The 16,569-nt window shown below is 43.9% G+C and overlaps 1 protein-coding gene across 5 annotated transcripts in view; it reads left to right on the top strand.

The window, feature by feature from the left end:
- Positions 1–16,569, top strand: part of LOC146854158 (aldo-keto reductase family 1 member C1-like) — a 204,494-nt gene that overhangs the window by 122,944 nt on the left and 64,981 nt on the right. For all 5 annotated transcript variants that reach the window (XM_085651938.1, XM_085651936.1, XM_085651935.1 and 2 more), the window contains one exon: positions 9,327–9,449. In XM_085651938.1, coding sequence (XP_085508064.1) covers positions 9,327–9,449 — 123 coding nt within the window. The remainder of the gene's footprint in view (positions 1–9,326; positions 9,450–16,569) is intronic.

The raw sequence follows: 16,569 nt of genomic DNA, 5'->3' as shown, positions 1-16,569 counted from the left end.
ACAGAACAACATAGCAGTTTGCCAAACTGCGCACAGGCCCGGAATTGGCAGGCCTGAGTTCCCTTTTCAAGGCTACTTGAGTGGATGGCACAATAAGTGCTGCAGACCCACAAGTAGCATTTGCGTTACTAGCCTTGGCACACATAGTGCATTTTACTAGGGACTTCATTAGTAATGCAACATACCAATTATGGACAACCAGTTATCCTTACACTGTACACAGGGAGCTCTTGCACTTTGACACTGTTTAGCAGTGGCAAAGTGTCCAAAACATCTAAGTTGGCAACACATGTCAGAAAAAAGGTCTAGGGGAAATACAAAAAGTTTAGGGAACTTTAGCCAGAAAGGGCCAAGTCCCAAATGTATATATAAATATATGTATGTATATATATATATATATATATATAAATCTGCAACAAAAAAATATATATGATATATGATAGATATGTGTATAAATATTATTACAAATAATTCTTTCAATAGGTTTGATTTTAAATATAAACAGTATATTAAAGTGAAAATCAGCAAACATATATACAATCAAAAAAGGAATGTAATTTAAAAATAAAACATATACAAATAGTTGTATCTAATACTTCCCACTAAATATATAAATAATATACACATATTTATTTTAAACATAATAACAATAATTTATCAATTTCGAAAAACTACAAAAATATTAACAGAAGCAAAGAAAAGTCATTACAAAATATATACAAATAAGTTATTAGTATTTTTACTGCCACCTAGACGATCAAAGAGTTTCCTTGACATTCCTAACCCCTTTGTGAAGCACCTGACTTTAAAGTGTGGAAAAATGGAAAGAAGGCTTCATATAGAAATGTAACAGTGTCCTTTCAGAATTGGCCTGGCTGATTGATCGTGCGTGAGCAGTCACATTGGGATAGATGGAGAGTGTGGGGAAGTGGAGACAGCAGTCTCCTTTGTCAGTGCAGGATAAATAGTTTGTCAGAGCCTGCCTTTTGTTTCTCTTAGAGTTTTGCACTCTAAAAGACTGATGGCTGCCAGGCGCAAGGATTTCACTACTCCTTGTGCTCTTGTTTGAGTGCTCTCACTGGAGACAGCCCTCATCATTCCCTGCTGTGGGACCATCACCTGAAGACAAAGACTGTGCCTGCTCTGTGGAGGGGAGATACACCACACCACCTAAAACCAGCTCCATAGTTGTGACAGTAGAAACAATATCCCTTGTCACAGGAATGACAATACGTGAAAGCTAGAAACTTCCTCAAATGGCTCCAAGACTTCTCAGTAACGCAGAGGTGCCGTTCTGCCGAGCATTAGGGAAACTGTTGCGATCCAGGGCTGATGTCATTGACAGCCATTCTCCTAGAGGTGAGGGGACATCACCCGAAAATCTGCAACTGCTTGCTGGAGGAGAGAACGGGGTCTATATGGCCTGCAGCGAGAGAAAGCAGAGGGCACACCTGCAAGAGGACGCCTGTCTTTTACACCTGAATCTTTCAGATAGCATTTCCTCAAACTTTGGTCATTCTCCTACCGGGTTTTTCTGATTCTCTTGCGGTGGCCTTAGGGCCTTTCCCACTGTAAATGCAGTGTGAAAGTGTGCACGCCCTTCCTACTCATGTTAGGAAGTGGTGCTTACCTGTTGTTTTTAAATATGTGCGTGGCCTGCCCTTGCAGACTGGAGTGGGCATTCACACTGATGGTGTCCCTAAATACATGTCCAGCCTGCCATTGCAGGCTGGTGTGCACTTGCACCGGTGGTGTTTCTAACATGTGTCCAGCTTTCCAGTGCAGTTCTATGCGTGAGCAATTGCCCAACTACTCAGGCTGTTGAAATCACTAGCCATCTTGAGAGGACCTTTCACTACAGCCAGAGCACCCTGAGGGTACGTCTTAAGGGGTGAAGCAAGTGTTAGTTGAAAGGCAGGGCAGGTACTCATGCATGTTCCTTGCCCGGGTAGTGAGGAATACCCTTGTTTCTTCATTATGGTGGAGGTTTGCGCTTCCCAAAAGCTAACATGGGGGAATGCTTTAAATTACTTCAGGCTGCAAAAGTGGATTGCAGTGGAGCAGTCTCATTATGTTTCATACATTGGATTTGCAGTGACAATCCCTTTCAAGTGGTAAAGGCGGCTATGTCATGATTCGCGTAGAAATGCTACTACTAGAATGTAGACATTTATATACTCTAAAACTCTTTGTGTGCCTGGGTGCTTGGCTCTAGTCCACACAATAGGTTGGGGAGCACATCTGGGCATTCTCTAGCGACAGCAATAAAAAACTGGGCATGCAACTGGAATGACTGACCTCTGCCATTTGTGGGCCTGGCTGGTGCGATTGAAGAAGGAGGATTTGACACTTAGCCTCTATTCCAGATCTGCATTCCACGCCCCTGTGGCAGACATGACTGATATTTAGGGGAGACAGCTGTGGTTTAAAGAGAGACCCTTTGAACCACCCACAACTTAAAAGGCATACTACAGTATAACTACTGGTCCCATACTTCAGCACCGGGTGAGATACCCTTGTGGGGGTAGTTGTACTAGAGAACCTGGAACTACATGGTGCACACTGCAAGAGGAATCTGTTGTGCACAAGGGGATTACTGCCATTGAAAGGGAAAGCGTGCCCTTCCTGAAAAGTGGCTGACCTGGGCCACCTACCTGCTACTGTATGGCACCCTGAAGTGTGCTCTCCAAGGGCTGGTTGAGCTTTCTCCCTGTTCTTAAGAAGGTCTCAGGAATATCGAACCTCTCCTACGAGGACCCACACCATCCACCTGTGACACCTCAACAGCAGTGCCCTCGCAAGTGCCCACATCGTCTGCTTGATCTCAGATGGTAGTGCGGCATGAGCGTGGAACTAGCAATTCTGCCTGGAGACTGGATTTCCTTGTGCGGAGCCCCAAAGCCTTGGTCACATCTAAGGTGTGTGGCCGCCTGACCGTGGGGACCTCGGCACGAATATGCATCTTGTTCGTTGTAAGTGGATGCACCGGTTGCGAGATCCAGCGTGGCCCCCTTTGTCGATCGTCCCGTATCTCTCATGTGACATGCTGACAGCAGGGTCATTGTCCGATTCACAGGTTGATATCCTCAGAGGTTGGATATACCTGTAGTAGTGCCTCATTCTACCTCATGTGGCTCTGCTGAACTTGCACCTGTGTGTGTGATCGGCTAGCATTTCGGGAGCTGAGCACGGGGTGGCATGTCTCGTTATCATTTACAAAAATTCAATACAAAGCATATCTCGACTGAAGGCGTCTTTATTGCAGATTATGAACGCATCTACCGGTATACTGGATTTTGCACTGGTTTGAATTTCGGTCCTGAGAACACCCCTTGGAGGCTCTCTTGAAGCAGTTTTGGTGCGCTTTTATTATGCATTCCAATTCTAGATGAAACCACATAGACTTATCCAGTTTTACCTATGTGATCCCCCATGTGCTCAAACCAATTTTTGAAGTTGTCCTTTTAAGTAGTATGTGACACTTTTACACTTATGGGACTCTTTTTGACACAATCTTTTGCATGCCACTTTGAAGTTGCTGCAGGATATATTGTCTGATATCGTTCAATTATGGGACTTTCTGCCCCAATCTTCTGGTGTCTCCGTTACATATTTTGCGTCCTGATGATGGCGCTGCTTAAAATACCTATGCTCAAGGGTTGTAACGTCAAAGAATACCACATGTGGACGGTGTTTTTAAGAATTTGATGGTGGATATTAACAATAGTTTTATGGGTGTTGACTTCAAACATTTTATTGTCCTTATCAGCCAAATGTGTGTGTATATATTTTTATACATACCACAAATGTACTTTTTATTCACCATATATCACTTTTACTGCGCCGTTACCTTTTAGGGGTACCTTGTATAAGTATTTCATTATACTGTTCAAATTGATTCATATATTCTTAAATGAGATGTGTATAAATAAATGCACTAAAAGCATAACTGAAACCTACTCTTTGAGGGGTTGTTTCTATTCCTAGTGTAATACTATTGCTGTAGAAGTCAAGACCCCGCCCCTGTGAACCTGAGATGCTCAACCAAAGAAGAGAAATGGGACCGCCTTCTACAATTTCCTGAATTTCAAAGGTTTTTTAAAACAAAAATAGATCTATTTATCAGATCTAACTATAATGTTACATCACCCTTTGCTTTTTTCAGTGAATTTTTGTGTGTTTTTGAACATAAAGTAATATGTTATGGAATGCCGCCGGACCCTGCTTACAACTTCCCTCAGGCACCCACACGGAGGCAACCAACCCCACTCGGTGCATGGGGTGGTCATGTGTGGCATGGGGTTAGCTGCAGGGCCTGTCTTGCAACCAGGCCCTGTTTCCAACTCCCAGCAGTCAGCCAGCGGCATGCTGCACACAGCTTTTAGCGTGTGCAGGAGGATGTTGGCCACAGGGGCCAAACCCCCAGCAGGCTGTTAACCCCCTCCCCCCCCCTGTGCATAGCCTTTGGATTGGCCTTCAGCCCCCGAGACCCCACCCGCTGAGGCAATACATATATATTAAGGAGAAAAGGGCATGCAGCCCCCTTACTGACCCTTAATTGTCCTGAGGGACCCCATTCCTTGGGCAAGTTCAAATAAAAAGGGGAGAGGGGCTGCAGCTCTCTCCCTAAGACCTTCTCTGGCCCCCAACGATCCCATTCCAATAAAAAAGACAGAGGGGCACGTTGTCCTCTCCCTGAGCCTCTTAAGGCCCAGGGGACCCCATCCCCCAGGGCCATATTTTTTTTACAGGTGAGGGAGGGGCGCGTGGCCACCCTCCCTGAGCTTCTTAAGGTCCTGGGAACCCCATCCTTCAGGGCCACCTTTTTTTGTGAAGAGGAGTGGGCATGTGGTCCCTTCCCCCAACCTCATTAGGCCCTGGGAAAGCCATCCTCCAGGGCCTTTTATTTTCATAAATTGAAGGGAAGGGGCTGTGCCCCTCTCCGAGCCTCATTAGGCCCTGGGGACCCCATCCCCCAAGGACTTTTTTTTTAAAAAGGGAGGGGGCCATTCGACTCTCTCTTCCTGAGCCTAATTAGGCCCTGGGGACCCCATCCCCAGGGCCTTTTTTTTTTAAACAGTAGGGGGGCCACGTGGCCCACCCTGAACCTTCTTAGGCCCTGTGGACCCCATCCCTTAGGGCTGCTTTTTTTAAATGTGAGGGAGGCAGTGCGGGCCCCTCCCCGAACCTTTTTTTTTTGGCCCCAGGGACCCATCCCCAAGGGTCTGCCTTTAATATGGGTGGTGGCCTTGTGCCCACCCAGGGCACCCACCATTCACTGGTTAGGGTCATGGAGGGGAGCCCCAGGGCCCCCTGTACCTAGACTTCTCCCCACATACTGCAGGAGCCAGCATTGCTCTCACCGGCAGGCAGGGCCAGCTTTAGCACTGGTGGAGCCTTGTGCGACAATGTTTGTTTGCACCGCCCATAGGCGGCACCCAGAGACTCCCTCACTACCGCCCTTTAACAGTGCCCCCTCAAGTCTCCATAACCACTCTCTCTTAGATGTTTTTAATTAGTTATATAGCGCCTCCTATACAAGTGTAGTGTGTCAGAGCCCTTTACATCACACACATTACACCAAGACAATCAATCATATATGTGTATATCAATGTATAGGAAATGTTACATAAGTCAGGAAACTACAAGGTGAGTCACATCATCTATACTGGTAGACAGTATAGTTTAAGAGAGCTTGTTATGGAGAAGCACAGACTCAGAATTTAAAATATAATCCCATAGTTGGGGGTTATATTTAATAATAATGTTTTTGTTTTTTTACCTTTTTGAAACATTAGAATAATGAAAGACCGAGGAAAACATCATAATTCTCTAATCTATACCTTGCAGTTTGCATGCAGCTCTTTGATCACAATTATTAGTTTACTGTTCCGTGTTAGGATTTTAACATCTACAATGCTAGTAACAAAAGGATCTCTCTGACAAAAAGCACTGACCTATTTAAACTATATGCACTTTGTGATGTGCTTGGTACATGTTCTCTGCCGCATGCATATTAACCCTATGTGGTACCATAAAATGAGTTCAAACTTCCACTAGACAAAGCTCCTTCTCTCTCCAGGAAGAACATTAATCACCGGAGTTATCTTGACATGTTTATAGTTGCATGAAAATTGCCGGAGGCCAGCAATGCAGCAGCAGGTGATTTTAAAACCATAAAATATTTCCAAACACGGTGCCCCTCGAAGAGTCAGCACCCGGTGCGGTGGCACCAGTCGCACCACCCTAGAGGCCCTGCCTGCAGGGAGCAGCCATTTATGCTGCTCTACTCCGGGCCGGAGCAATCTCTTTATCTTTTTCCCTACCCGCATCAGTTTAGACTTTGTGTTTGCTCCCGCGTCCCACCAGGCGGGAGAAAACAGAAACTACTGTGGCCCAGGTGTGGGCTCCCCAGGACACAGCAAGTGAGCCAATCCTGGGGAATGGGTTCCCCGGGGCTATTAATGAATCAAGGAGGCCGGCAATCGGCCCGCTCCCTTTTTAGAAAGTTAGCGGCCCTGAGGGATGGGGCAACCAGGGCTTTTCAAGGCTTGGGGTGGGCCCCTCTCCCTTTTTTAGGCATATTTCGGCCCAATAGATGGGGTCCCCAGGGCCGAAAGTGGTCTTGAGAGTGGGCGGTGCTCTCCGTCCGATAAATAAAATATTGCGGGCCCTGAAACCAAAAATGGCCTGGGGAGAGGGGGGCTGAACTTCCCTCTTCCCTTATGGAATGCGGCCCTGGGGTCCATAATGGCTCAGGTAGGGGGGCCACACGCCTCTTCCCCTTAAATAAATATTGTAGCCCTGTGGGTGGGCTCCCCAGGGCCTATAATTTAAGAATGCAACCCCGGCTGCCATTTTTTTTTTATCCCAAGGGAGTCAACCACATGGGACCTAGGGGGAAGGGGATTCCTAACCTGCCCTCTTATATTACTTTTTTTAAACCCCAGGATAGGGGACTAAGTCCCAAAGTCCTGTAATGGCTACCAGCAACATTTTTCTGGCAGCCATTCAGAGCGCTCGCTTCCACAGGAGTATGACTCCTGCTGGAGCGAATTGGCTCAAGTGCAAAAATAGCTCCCTGGGCCAATTGGAACACTCCATTTTTATATTGGCGCTCCCGCAAGAATCTCTCAAGCCTCTCGCGGACCCACACTGTATAGATGTACAAAGATTTTTTACACTTAATTTGTAAAAACCCACTTAACGGATTTATACCAAGTCACAAAATGCACAAACTGCGGGCCAAGATCTAGCTTCCTGCCAAACTTGGTATAATTCCATTGAGCAGTTCCCCTTTCATGAAAAACCTGGGGATGGGGTCCCCATGGCCTTACAAGGTTCAGGTAGGGGCTGCGTGCCCCTATTCCCTTTTAACTTATATGTACGGGCCTCAAGGATGGGGTCCCCAGGGATAGGCCCTATGGCCAACCCCACACCACACATAGCTGAAGGCTGTGTGCAGTGTGGGGTTGGCTGCATTTGGGGGGATTGGCCACAGAGCCTGGATGCAGGCCAAGCCTTTTAGCCAACCCCCACCATACACCGCCGAAGGTTGTGCACAGCGTGGGGTTGACTGCATTCGGTGGGTTGGCCGCATTTCCTAGCCTGGCTACAGGCTGGGCCCTGCTGCCAACCCCACACCATGCACAACCGAAGGCTCTGCAAAGTGTGGATTTGGCTGCCTTTATGGGGTTTGCCACAGGCCTGGACACTGGCCATGCGCAGCGTGGGGGTGGCTGCATGTGGGGGGTGTGCTGGGGCATGGACAGAGGTCAGTGCAGGCTGTGCGTGACAGTGAGTTGCATTTACATACGGTAATTAAATATACATTAAAAAAAACTAGAAATTCACTAAAAAACAAAAGGTTAAAGAAACGATATGGTTAACATTATATTATTTCTAATTAACTATTTTGAATAAGTTTCCTTAAAGTTGATATTTACAACCTGTTTCTGGTTGATATTCTTTCCACAATATTTTTGCCGTAATATTTTTGTTGCTCTCATTATATGTTACATTTGTGCCGCTCGATATTTTTGGTCACAATATTCTGTCAAACATCACCGCTTTATAAGTCAAAACACTGCCACCCATGCATAATTATGGGGATTGTTACTTATTCCAGAAGTTTCTTTGGATATGAAGTGCTATACAAATAATGTAATACTTTTTCTGTCACAGACATTAGTGTTTCTTGATTAAATACTTTTCCATAGAGCATTTAATTAGATAAGGTCTGTGTTGTAATTGTCTGCTAGCCTGTTGGAAAATGTCTCCTTCTGCTGGTCTAATTTTCAATGCAAGCTGTATGAGCATGACTGCTGTTCACATTTGTGAATTCATGGAGCATGAGTGTTTTGTGATTGAGATCTCCACAACTTAGGACTCTTTAATATGCAAAGCCAACTTACAGTGATAAGCACCAATTTGTTCTGGGCAGAACGAAAATGTAGTTTAGAATATTATTTTGTTTCTAGTTTATTTGGTGAGTTCCATGATGCATGGGGTTGTGTGAAGGGCACAGCATCTAAGATGCAGTTTTCCTTCAGTGCTTCACATAAACATAAGTGGACAAAAATCCTGGTCCACTGAGGAATGGATGGTAATATTGATGCTCATGAGCTTGTGTGTGACTGGACATATCTACCCTACACCTGGAATTCTTTGGATAAAACTGTACACAAATGTGAGAGAGGATTACATTGAGTTTTGGTCCTGGGTGATATCATGCTAATTCGGTGGGGTAAACTCACTGCAAGAAGGACAAGAGGCAAGGGGCCTTATCAGTTAGGCATTCTGACTTCTTCGGTCAGCTTCCTCCAAGTCTTAACATTAGTCTATGGAAGGTTCTATCACTCGGATCTCAGAGTATGTTATGTTATAGGCATTTGATAAGCGCTGAACGAATCACACCCGTAGGTGCATCTCGGCGCTAGCAACCAAAGACGGCAAAGCAATACATGTTTAGTCTGGTTATAGAGGTGTGGGCAGTTGTCTGTCCTCTAACAATGCTCTGTTGCACAATTTGTACTCTTTGGTGGAAAAACCTGGAATTTGTTATGTTCATAGTATTTGGTACGTGGGTAGGTTTTGTTCATTTTTTAAACATTCACAGGAGGTGCAGTGAGTCACTTAGAACTATGGAAGCACCATCAGGAAACTTTACATGGAGTCATAGGATTGCTTCATATGTGGATTCTGGAAACTTGGCCTCCTTGTGTGAACTCTCCTAGTGGGTCTTTGACTGGTATCCTCCTCTGAGTTATAGCTCTTCAGGAGTATGCCAGGCTTGTTAACAGGTTTCTTGCCTTTTTGTCGTGCAGGCCATGGAGGCGTGCAAGGATGCTGGTCTTGTGAAGTCCATTGGGGTGTCGAATTTCAACCGCAGGCAACTGGAGCTGATCCGTAACAAACCAGGGCTCAAGTACAAACCTGTCTGCAACCAGGTAAGAGACTGTAAGCCCAACCTGGCGCACCAATATTTTCTCTGGTTTTAAAACCTTCAGTGGCGTCTATTCTGCTTCAGCGTTCTCCCCTGATTGAATTAATTGCTGTGTCTGGAATACATTTTCTCACTTTCTCCACTATGAATCACTATGAAATCTCTTTAAGGGATCCCTATATAATCCATAGAAAATATTTCATGTTAGGTTTCATGGTGAATCCAAGGGGGTCTTGTTCTGCTATGCCGATTTGATGAGCACACTGTCACCCAGGAGGGTATCTTGGTGCTGAGGGGTTGTGAGTCTAGAGCTTAGCAGGATTTTTCCAAAAGCCAGGTCTTCAGCTTCTTGCAAGAAGTGAGGAGGAGACTCTTATGTGTAGCAGCAGGTTGTCCCATGCGTTTGGAGCAATGTAGGGAAAGGCTTGACGGCCCGATCTGGTTTCCATATTCCTGGGATGTCTGCAAGTAGGAGTCCGGACAAGCTGAGGTGCCTGGTTCTTCTTGCAGTGTCTTGTTTGGTACACTTTATTATCCCAGATGAGATCTCCATGACATATCACTGTTGAGTTGTCCAGAATGAATGATTTACATGAATAGTGGCACAGCCATGATTCCTTTCCAGGTTGTGACTGGAAGTGTTCTGATGAAATATCACAAAAGGAGGCTTTGCAGTGGAGTGAAAGTGCGTGAATGTAGTCCCCTGCACAACAGAAGAAAGCCCTTTTAACAAAGTTTGCTTATTTCTCAGACTTTTGCAAAAAGAAAAGATGATGGACGGAATGCTGAAACAATCATACATTTAAACCCAGTCACCGATCTGGGTTAAATCCATCAATGGATTTCACCCAGAACTCTTGACAGGGGGTGAATGTTTTGATTTGTTCCACATTCATCCATCATTTTTGTGCCTTTTGCTTTCTCGCCCTGAGTGTGCCGCATATGCCCAGACGTGGGTCCCTTGCTCACTGTGCCATTGGATTCAAGATAGCCTGGCTGATGAGGGGTGAAACCCTGAAATCGGTCCCAGGATGCTTGTATCTGGTCTAGGGAGGGCTTGTCAGTTCGGGCTGGACTGTTCCCATGAGGCTCAGGGTCAAGACTGATTTGCATATGTCTGGGTCTAAACTGGGGTGGCATGGTGAGCAAAGGAACAATGAATGGATTTAACCCAGTTCTCTTGACTGGGAGTTAATGTTTTAATTTTTTTCACATTCCGTCCATCATTTGTGTGTCTCAGAATGGGCCCTACCAGCATAGAAACAATTAAAACCCCTAGAATTGCTGAAAAACTCCATATTTGCTCAGGATGGATTGCTAATTCTGATCAAGCAAGGAATCACCTCTGAAGATAAGTGGTATGTCGTAAATTAAGGCTGTTGTTGCTTCTGGTTAGTAGCATCTTTCTCTGTTTTTTTTTTCCTTTTTTTATTGAAATCCATATATTACATAAATTAGCATCTTAATATTCATACATCAAAATGTCGAAATTCATACATCAAAATTAATCAATATCATCAGATTCGCAGGAATTAAAATTTAACATAAACGCTTAATCAGAAATTCATCAAGCTAGTAAATCAGAAACAACATTTCAAGTCCAATAGCTTAAAATGCCTATTGCTCTAAAATGTCGTCCATTGTCCCATCATCTTTTAAACGTATTCTCAGATCTTCCATTCCTTAAAACATAAACCTAGCAAAAGTATGTGTGGTTAGTAGCATCTTTGTGTCCTTCGTTTGAGATAAAGCTGCTTTCGCCTTTTCTGTGCTGATGCTGGGAACCATATGTTTAAGAGGAATTGAGCAGTTTTCAATATAGTAAATAGCAGCAGGAATTTTTGGAGAAGAATACCTTTAGGTCTTGAAAACAATGTGGTATGTATTCATGGCATTCGACATGTGTTCAATTTGAGCAGTGGTTACCGGTGCTCAGCACCAGCACTCAAAATTGTCAACACGGGCACTTATAACAGCTGCCACATGGTGGCGCTGTTCGTGTGATTTAGAGATGATCTGAACAACAATTGGTTATTATTCCACATACATTAAAACAACCAATACCTGTCATCCAAGTCATTCTTATAGCTTTAGAGTCCTCAAACAGTCTAATTTGTCACACTTGTAGCAGTGTGAATGTTCGCAGTTGTGTAGGTACTGTCATTGGCGTTGCTGGCAGTGTGTGGGGCAATCTGCTGTGGCCTACTGACAAGGGCTGTGACACTTATTTTTTTTCACAAATTAACCACTGTTTTAAGCAAACAATGTATTTACATTTCATTACACACCACTTATTAACGAATTGAGACAGCAGAGACTGGCAGGGAGAGAAGCGTGTAAATATTATTCAACTTATGCCATTTCACTCATTTTGTGTTGGATACCTTGTAAAGAATTTATACGATACATTAATATTTTTCCCACCCATTATGCACCTACTTTACCAGTCTGTACTCTGGAAGGTATGGATGACCTTAGACTTGGTTGCCGATGGTATGAAGAATCTTTACACTGAAATCTGTTATAATAGAAGTACCGAACACCATCAGCTAGTTTTAATGCCATTTTAGCATGCTACTACACATGCTGTGGTTTTGCCTGGAGGATAATGGGCCTTATTCACAAGGCCATTCCCAGGTTCATCTTACATACACAAATACATTTTGTAAGTGCAAATTCATGTTTCAGATTGATAGATTGTGGATTTCCACTTCTAAAACGATTTCCTCCCACATACTTTATTATTGAATACAACGTCAGCCTGGGTCATGGAGTGCAGTTCCATGTCCCAGAAGGTATGGGAAAACCCATTTATGTACCTGTTTGTGGGTATTGACAATTAATTCTGTGACCCTTTTCCAACTTGGAAACGTTCAGAAATGTGTATTTTCAAGGCGGGAATAGGGAGAAAACATTTTCCGGAGGTGGGGGCTTCTCCAGAGGAAAATATTTTTTGCTGTGGAGATAAACACGATTTGACAAGTCATAATATGTGTTTATGCCTAAATGCACACTACGCACTCTTATTCAGGCAAAAATGCTGTTGTTGCATGATCATCAATGGAATTCACAAATCACAGAAGACATTTCAGACCTTATGGGACCCAGCACCCTATGTGATTATATTTTATAATGTTAGTTCGATTATGAGGCATGGTTTGCTATCAGTTTGAGAGTACCCTGCCAGAGTTAGTTCCTCTTTGGTTTGGAATATGGAGACACGAATGTATTATTATTACATGCATCTACATTTCTAGGAAAAGTACCCTAACCATAATGACTGTCATATCAAATTTAGAAATGTACAATGTACTACACTACAATCAAAATTGTCTTTAATAATATTGAAAATATATTGGCAATGACAAGAGACTGATTTCAACAATATGAAGCAGATACATATTTAGCACAGCCTACTTTGGCACAACAGTCATAAAAGTGCGTTCCTTAATATTTGATGAATTTGTGGCATTATGTGTAGATCGTGCAAAGCTAACCAAAGATACAAACAATTTGTTTCTATGTGAACAGCATTCTAATATCCTGCATTCAACATTAAAAAATGTTGCACATGGCAGAAATAAGTTCCTCATAAAAGTACAAGAGGGGAGCATTCTGAAATCCTGAGGTTCACTACGCAATATTCGGTAGCCCCTATAACATTTATGAGATTTTACATACAAACTGGCACATTTTACCAGGAGATCCACACCTGAAGGGCCATTTAACTAGTAATCCGTGTATACCTTTTCTGGGGCTCCTAACCTGGGCATACCCTTACTTCTAGCTCACCTTGCGAAGCGATATCTGAGACAATAAGGTTGTTTTTAGAGTGTTTGAAATTTGTGTAATTGCATTATTACATGAAACAGCCCAAAAAGTATGCAAAATTACACATCATTTCCGGTGACTCTTATTGAAAAGAGTGTGGCCATTTAGTTTACCCCAGCCTACTCCGGCGTAGTTATACCTAATTGTGCCCTGCTCCCCAGATTCCATCCACCTCAATTTACCACATTTTTTATTAGCTTCTCCTCTTTTCTCAACTTTACTTTCTCTTTTTGTTACTTTCTGACTGGCCATGTGCTTTTATTTTTAGTTTTTTGCTCAATTTTAGTTTTTTTGTATTTTTGTATTTCTAGATACCCTTTTTCTCTATCTCAGTTATAGGGGAGGCAGGCAGCACCACCGTGCCCTTTAGGACCCCTGTGATCGACATTGGCACTACATTTATAATGAGGTGAAGGTGGCAGCACTGATTTGTGTTTTTTATGCGCGCAGAAGGCAGGCCTAGTGGAATAGCAATGTTATTTAACTGATTGACTTTATAAACAAGTGTTATTGGTGAGTACTACAATTCATGTTCTTTTCTTCTTCCTTTTGACCTTCCAGTTTTTCCTGCCGGATACTGCATTACATAGCTGCTTGACTGTGCCTCGAAAGATAAAGGCTATTGCAGTGTAGGAAAACTGACCATGACCGAGTCCGACCATTTGCCCTCCTAATGGCTTGATCAGGCTGTACATCGCTCTCCCTCTTATCAGTGATAGTTACTTACTTAATGCCTTTGCCCTACCTCTTTAGCTATTAGCTATTGACCACTAATGGTGTCTGCCATTACAGAGACAAAACCAAAATACCTTCTTCCAGATCTTAGAATTTTCAGTTTTTTACCTGAGTAACTAAAAAATAAATTAATCAGCCACCTCCCCAAATTGTCCCAACATCTTGATACTGTTTTTTCCAAAAGGAAGAAGACTTAAATAGACTAAAAGAAATCAAAAGAGTGAATGAAAAATAAAGGCACACGATCATGAGAAAAACTGTAACAACATACTGCCCGAGACCGATGTCGGTTGTAAGGCCTCCGACATTCGGTCGGAGGCCTTTCGATCAACTTCGTCTGTTTCAATTCTGAGTGGCTGATTATGATACAGCTGGTCAGAATTGAAACTGGCTGGTCATTCCGGCTGGCTTCTGATGCACTCCAGGAGCCCAGCTTCCAGTTAGAGACCAGCCCGTAATCCAAATGACAGGCGTTTTCGCCTTCTGGAGTATGATGCATGGTTTCCGGCAGGGTTTCCATGCCGGCCTTTCCAAAATGGAAACCCTGTCGAAAAGCATGTCTGGGGGCCCCTAGCATTCGGCCTCCAGCAAGGGGGCGAGGCCGCACCTATGGTTTCCTCCTGTTGATCCCCGCACCTTGTTGCAGGCACCGTGATTATGCAGTCGGGACTGCCTACCGGAGGTTGGTCGGTCCCGTTTCCTCGATGGTGTCGGGAGACACAAGTCCGCCCGACCTCATAATAAGGCCCATAGTGTTGAGTTATTTACTAAAGTAAGCATAATGAAGCCATCAATTATCAGGACTCGGGTGAAGGTTATATTAGTAGAATCCATGGGACATAGATTCTGGAACTTGGCAGCCAGCAATTGTTGTAATTTATTCTCTGCGCTATGATGTCCCTTTCTTCCCTTGGTAGGAGCAAATTCTTGGTAACCTCTTCCTGTAACTGTGGGCGTAGCATTAACACATCTACCCTGCCAGGTGTGAGATCTGTTGATGGTAGAAATTAACTGCACAAAAGATCGCACAACTTGGGGGTAGAGGGTAAGGGAGTTCATGAACGGTTGGATTGCGAGAATTAAGGACCTGCAAAATAGGGAAGACCCACAGAGTTAAAAATATATTTATAAAGATAGAAAAATTATACTGTATACAAATGGATGGTGCACCTGCATTTTTCCATCTTGAGTGCAGGGCTGAACTGCAGAGTAAGAACGGCAAGGTGGTTCATTGCAGAGTAGAAGGACTGTGAAATGCAAAAGATAATGACAACATTGTAGAGTCAAGGTAGACATGATGCATGATGAGTCAGAGTGAGGTGCATAGGCTGGCACAGTAGCGTAACAGTGGAGTAAGAGCCAATCTTGTACGAATCCCAGACATTTAATTGCATGTACCCAGCTGATCACCGATACCTCACCCATTATGTAACATGCCCAGAACACAAACACTGAATTAGAGTTTGCAATGAGCAACTAGTCTGCATTTTCAACACACCTTTCTCATGTCCACAAGGGTAGGCCTTTTTGAATCCTCTTGCTTGCCATAGAAGTAGGAAGGCATTGGTTCTTCTGATGGCTATTTCCAATGGCATTTACAGCTTTTATTTCTTCCTAAAAGAGATCGACCTGCTAAAAGAAAATGGATTCTTATTCTAATCTAGGTAAACTGAGTGAACTCAGAAGGACATAGAGATGATGAACTTAAGTTAATGAAAGGGCAATCAATTAAGGTAGCATTCCCAGTGACAAGTGGAAGTATTGAATAATTTGGAAGAGTTGACAGATCACTACGTCAACACCATGACAAATATTCTAGACTCTGCAGCCCCGAAGCAACTCAGAAGGATTCCTTGCAAACAATCCAAACCTTGGTTCAATGGTGCCCTTAATGATGAAAGACGCAATTTAAGGCTCTCTGAGAGACATTGGAGAAATGTCCCCTCCACTTCTAGTCTCAAACAGTTAAGAAGGAAGAGAAGCTCTTATAACAAACACATTCGCATTGCTAAATCAGATCATTTCAGAGCTCAGCTTGACAGCACTAAAAACCGTGCTTAAAAACTGTTTGATATCATCAAACAACAGGCTAATCCTACTCCTGCAATCAAAACCACTGGTCCCAGTGAAGAAGACTTCTCAGCGCACTTTTCGGAAAAGTCTAGGAGTATTGATCGGGAACTGCAATGTGCCGCCGCTAACCTGCTGTCGATGAGCCCCCTGGGTTTGACAGTACCTGCAGCAGTGAGTGCTCTGCCTTACCCCACAGAGAACAGGCCCAGAAACAATGACTGCTGGAACACCTTCATACTCCCAGACTTGATGGAGGTATCACATTCATTGGCATCTCTTAAACCATCCAACCATTTCAGTGATCCTCTCCCTGCTATGCTACTCAAACACCTCAACCCGACCATTCTGCCTCTCTAGTCCAAGATCATCCAACAATTTCTCTTACAGGGGAGGATTCCCGCCTGCCTTAAAATGGGGCAAGTCACACCTATCCCCAAGAAGCCCAGTGCAGACCTAACAGACCCCAATAACTACCGGCCGATCAC

This window comes from Triturus cristatus, chromosome 4_1 (assembly GCF_964204655.1).
Source record: "Triturus cristatus chromosome 4_1, aTriCri1.1, whole genome shotgun sequence".
NCBI lineage: Eukaryota > Metazoa > Chordata > Amphibia > Caudata > Salamandridae > Triturus > Triturus cristatus.
This window is presented reverse-complemented; position numbering and strand designations above follow the sequence as displayed.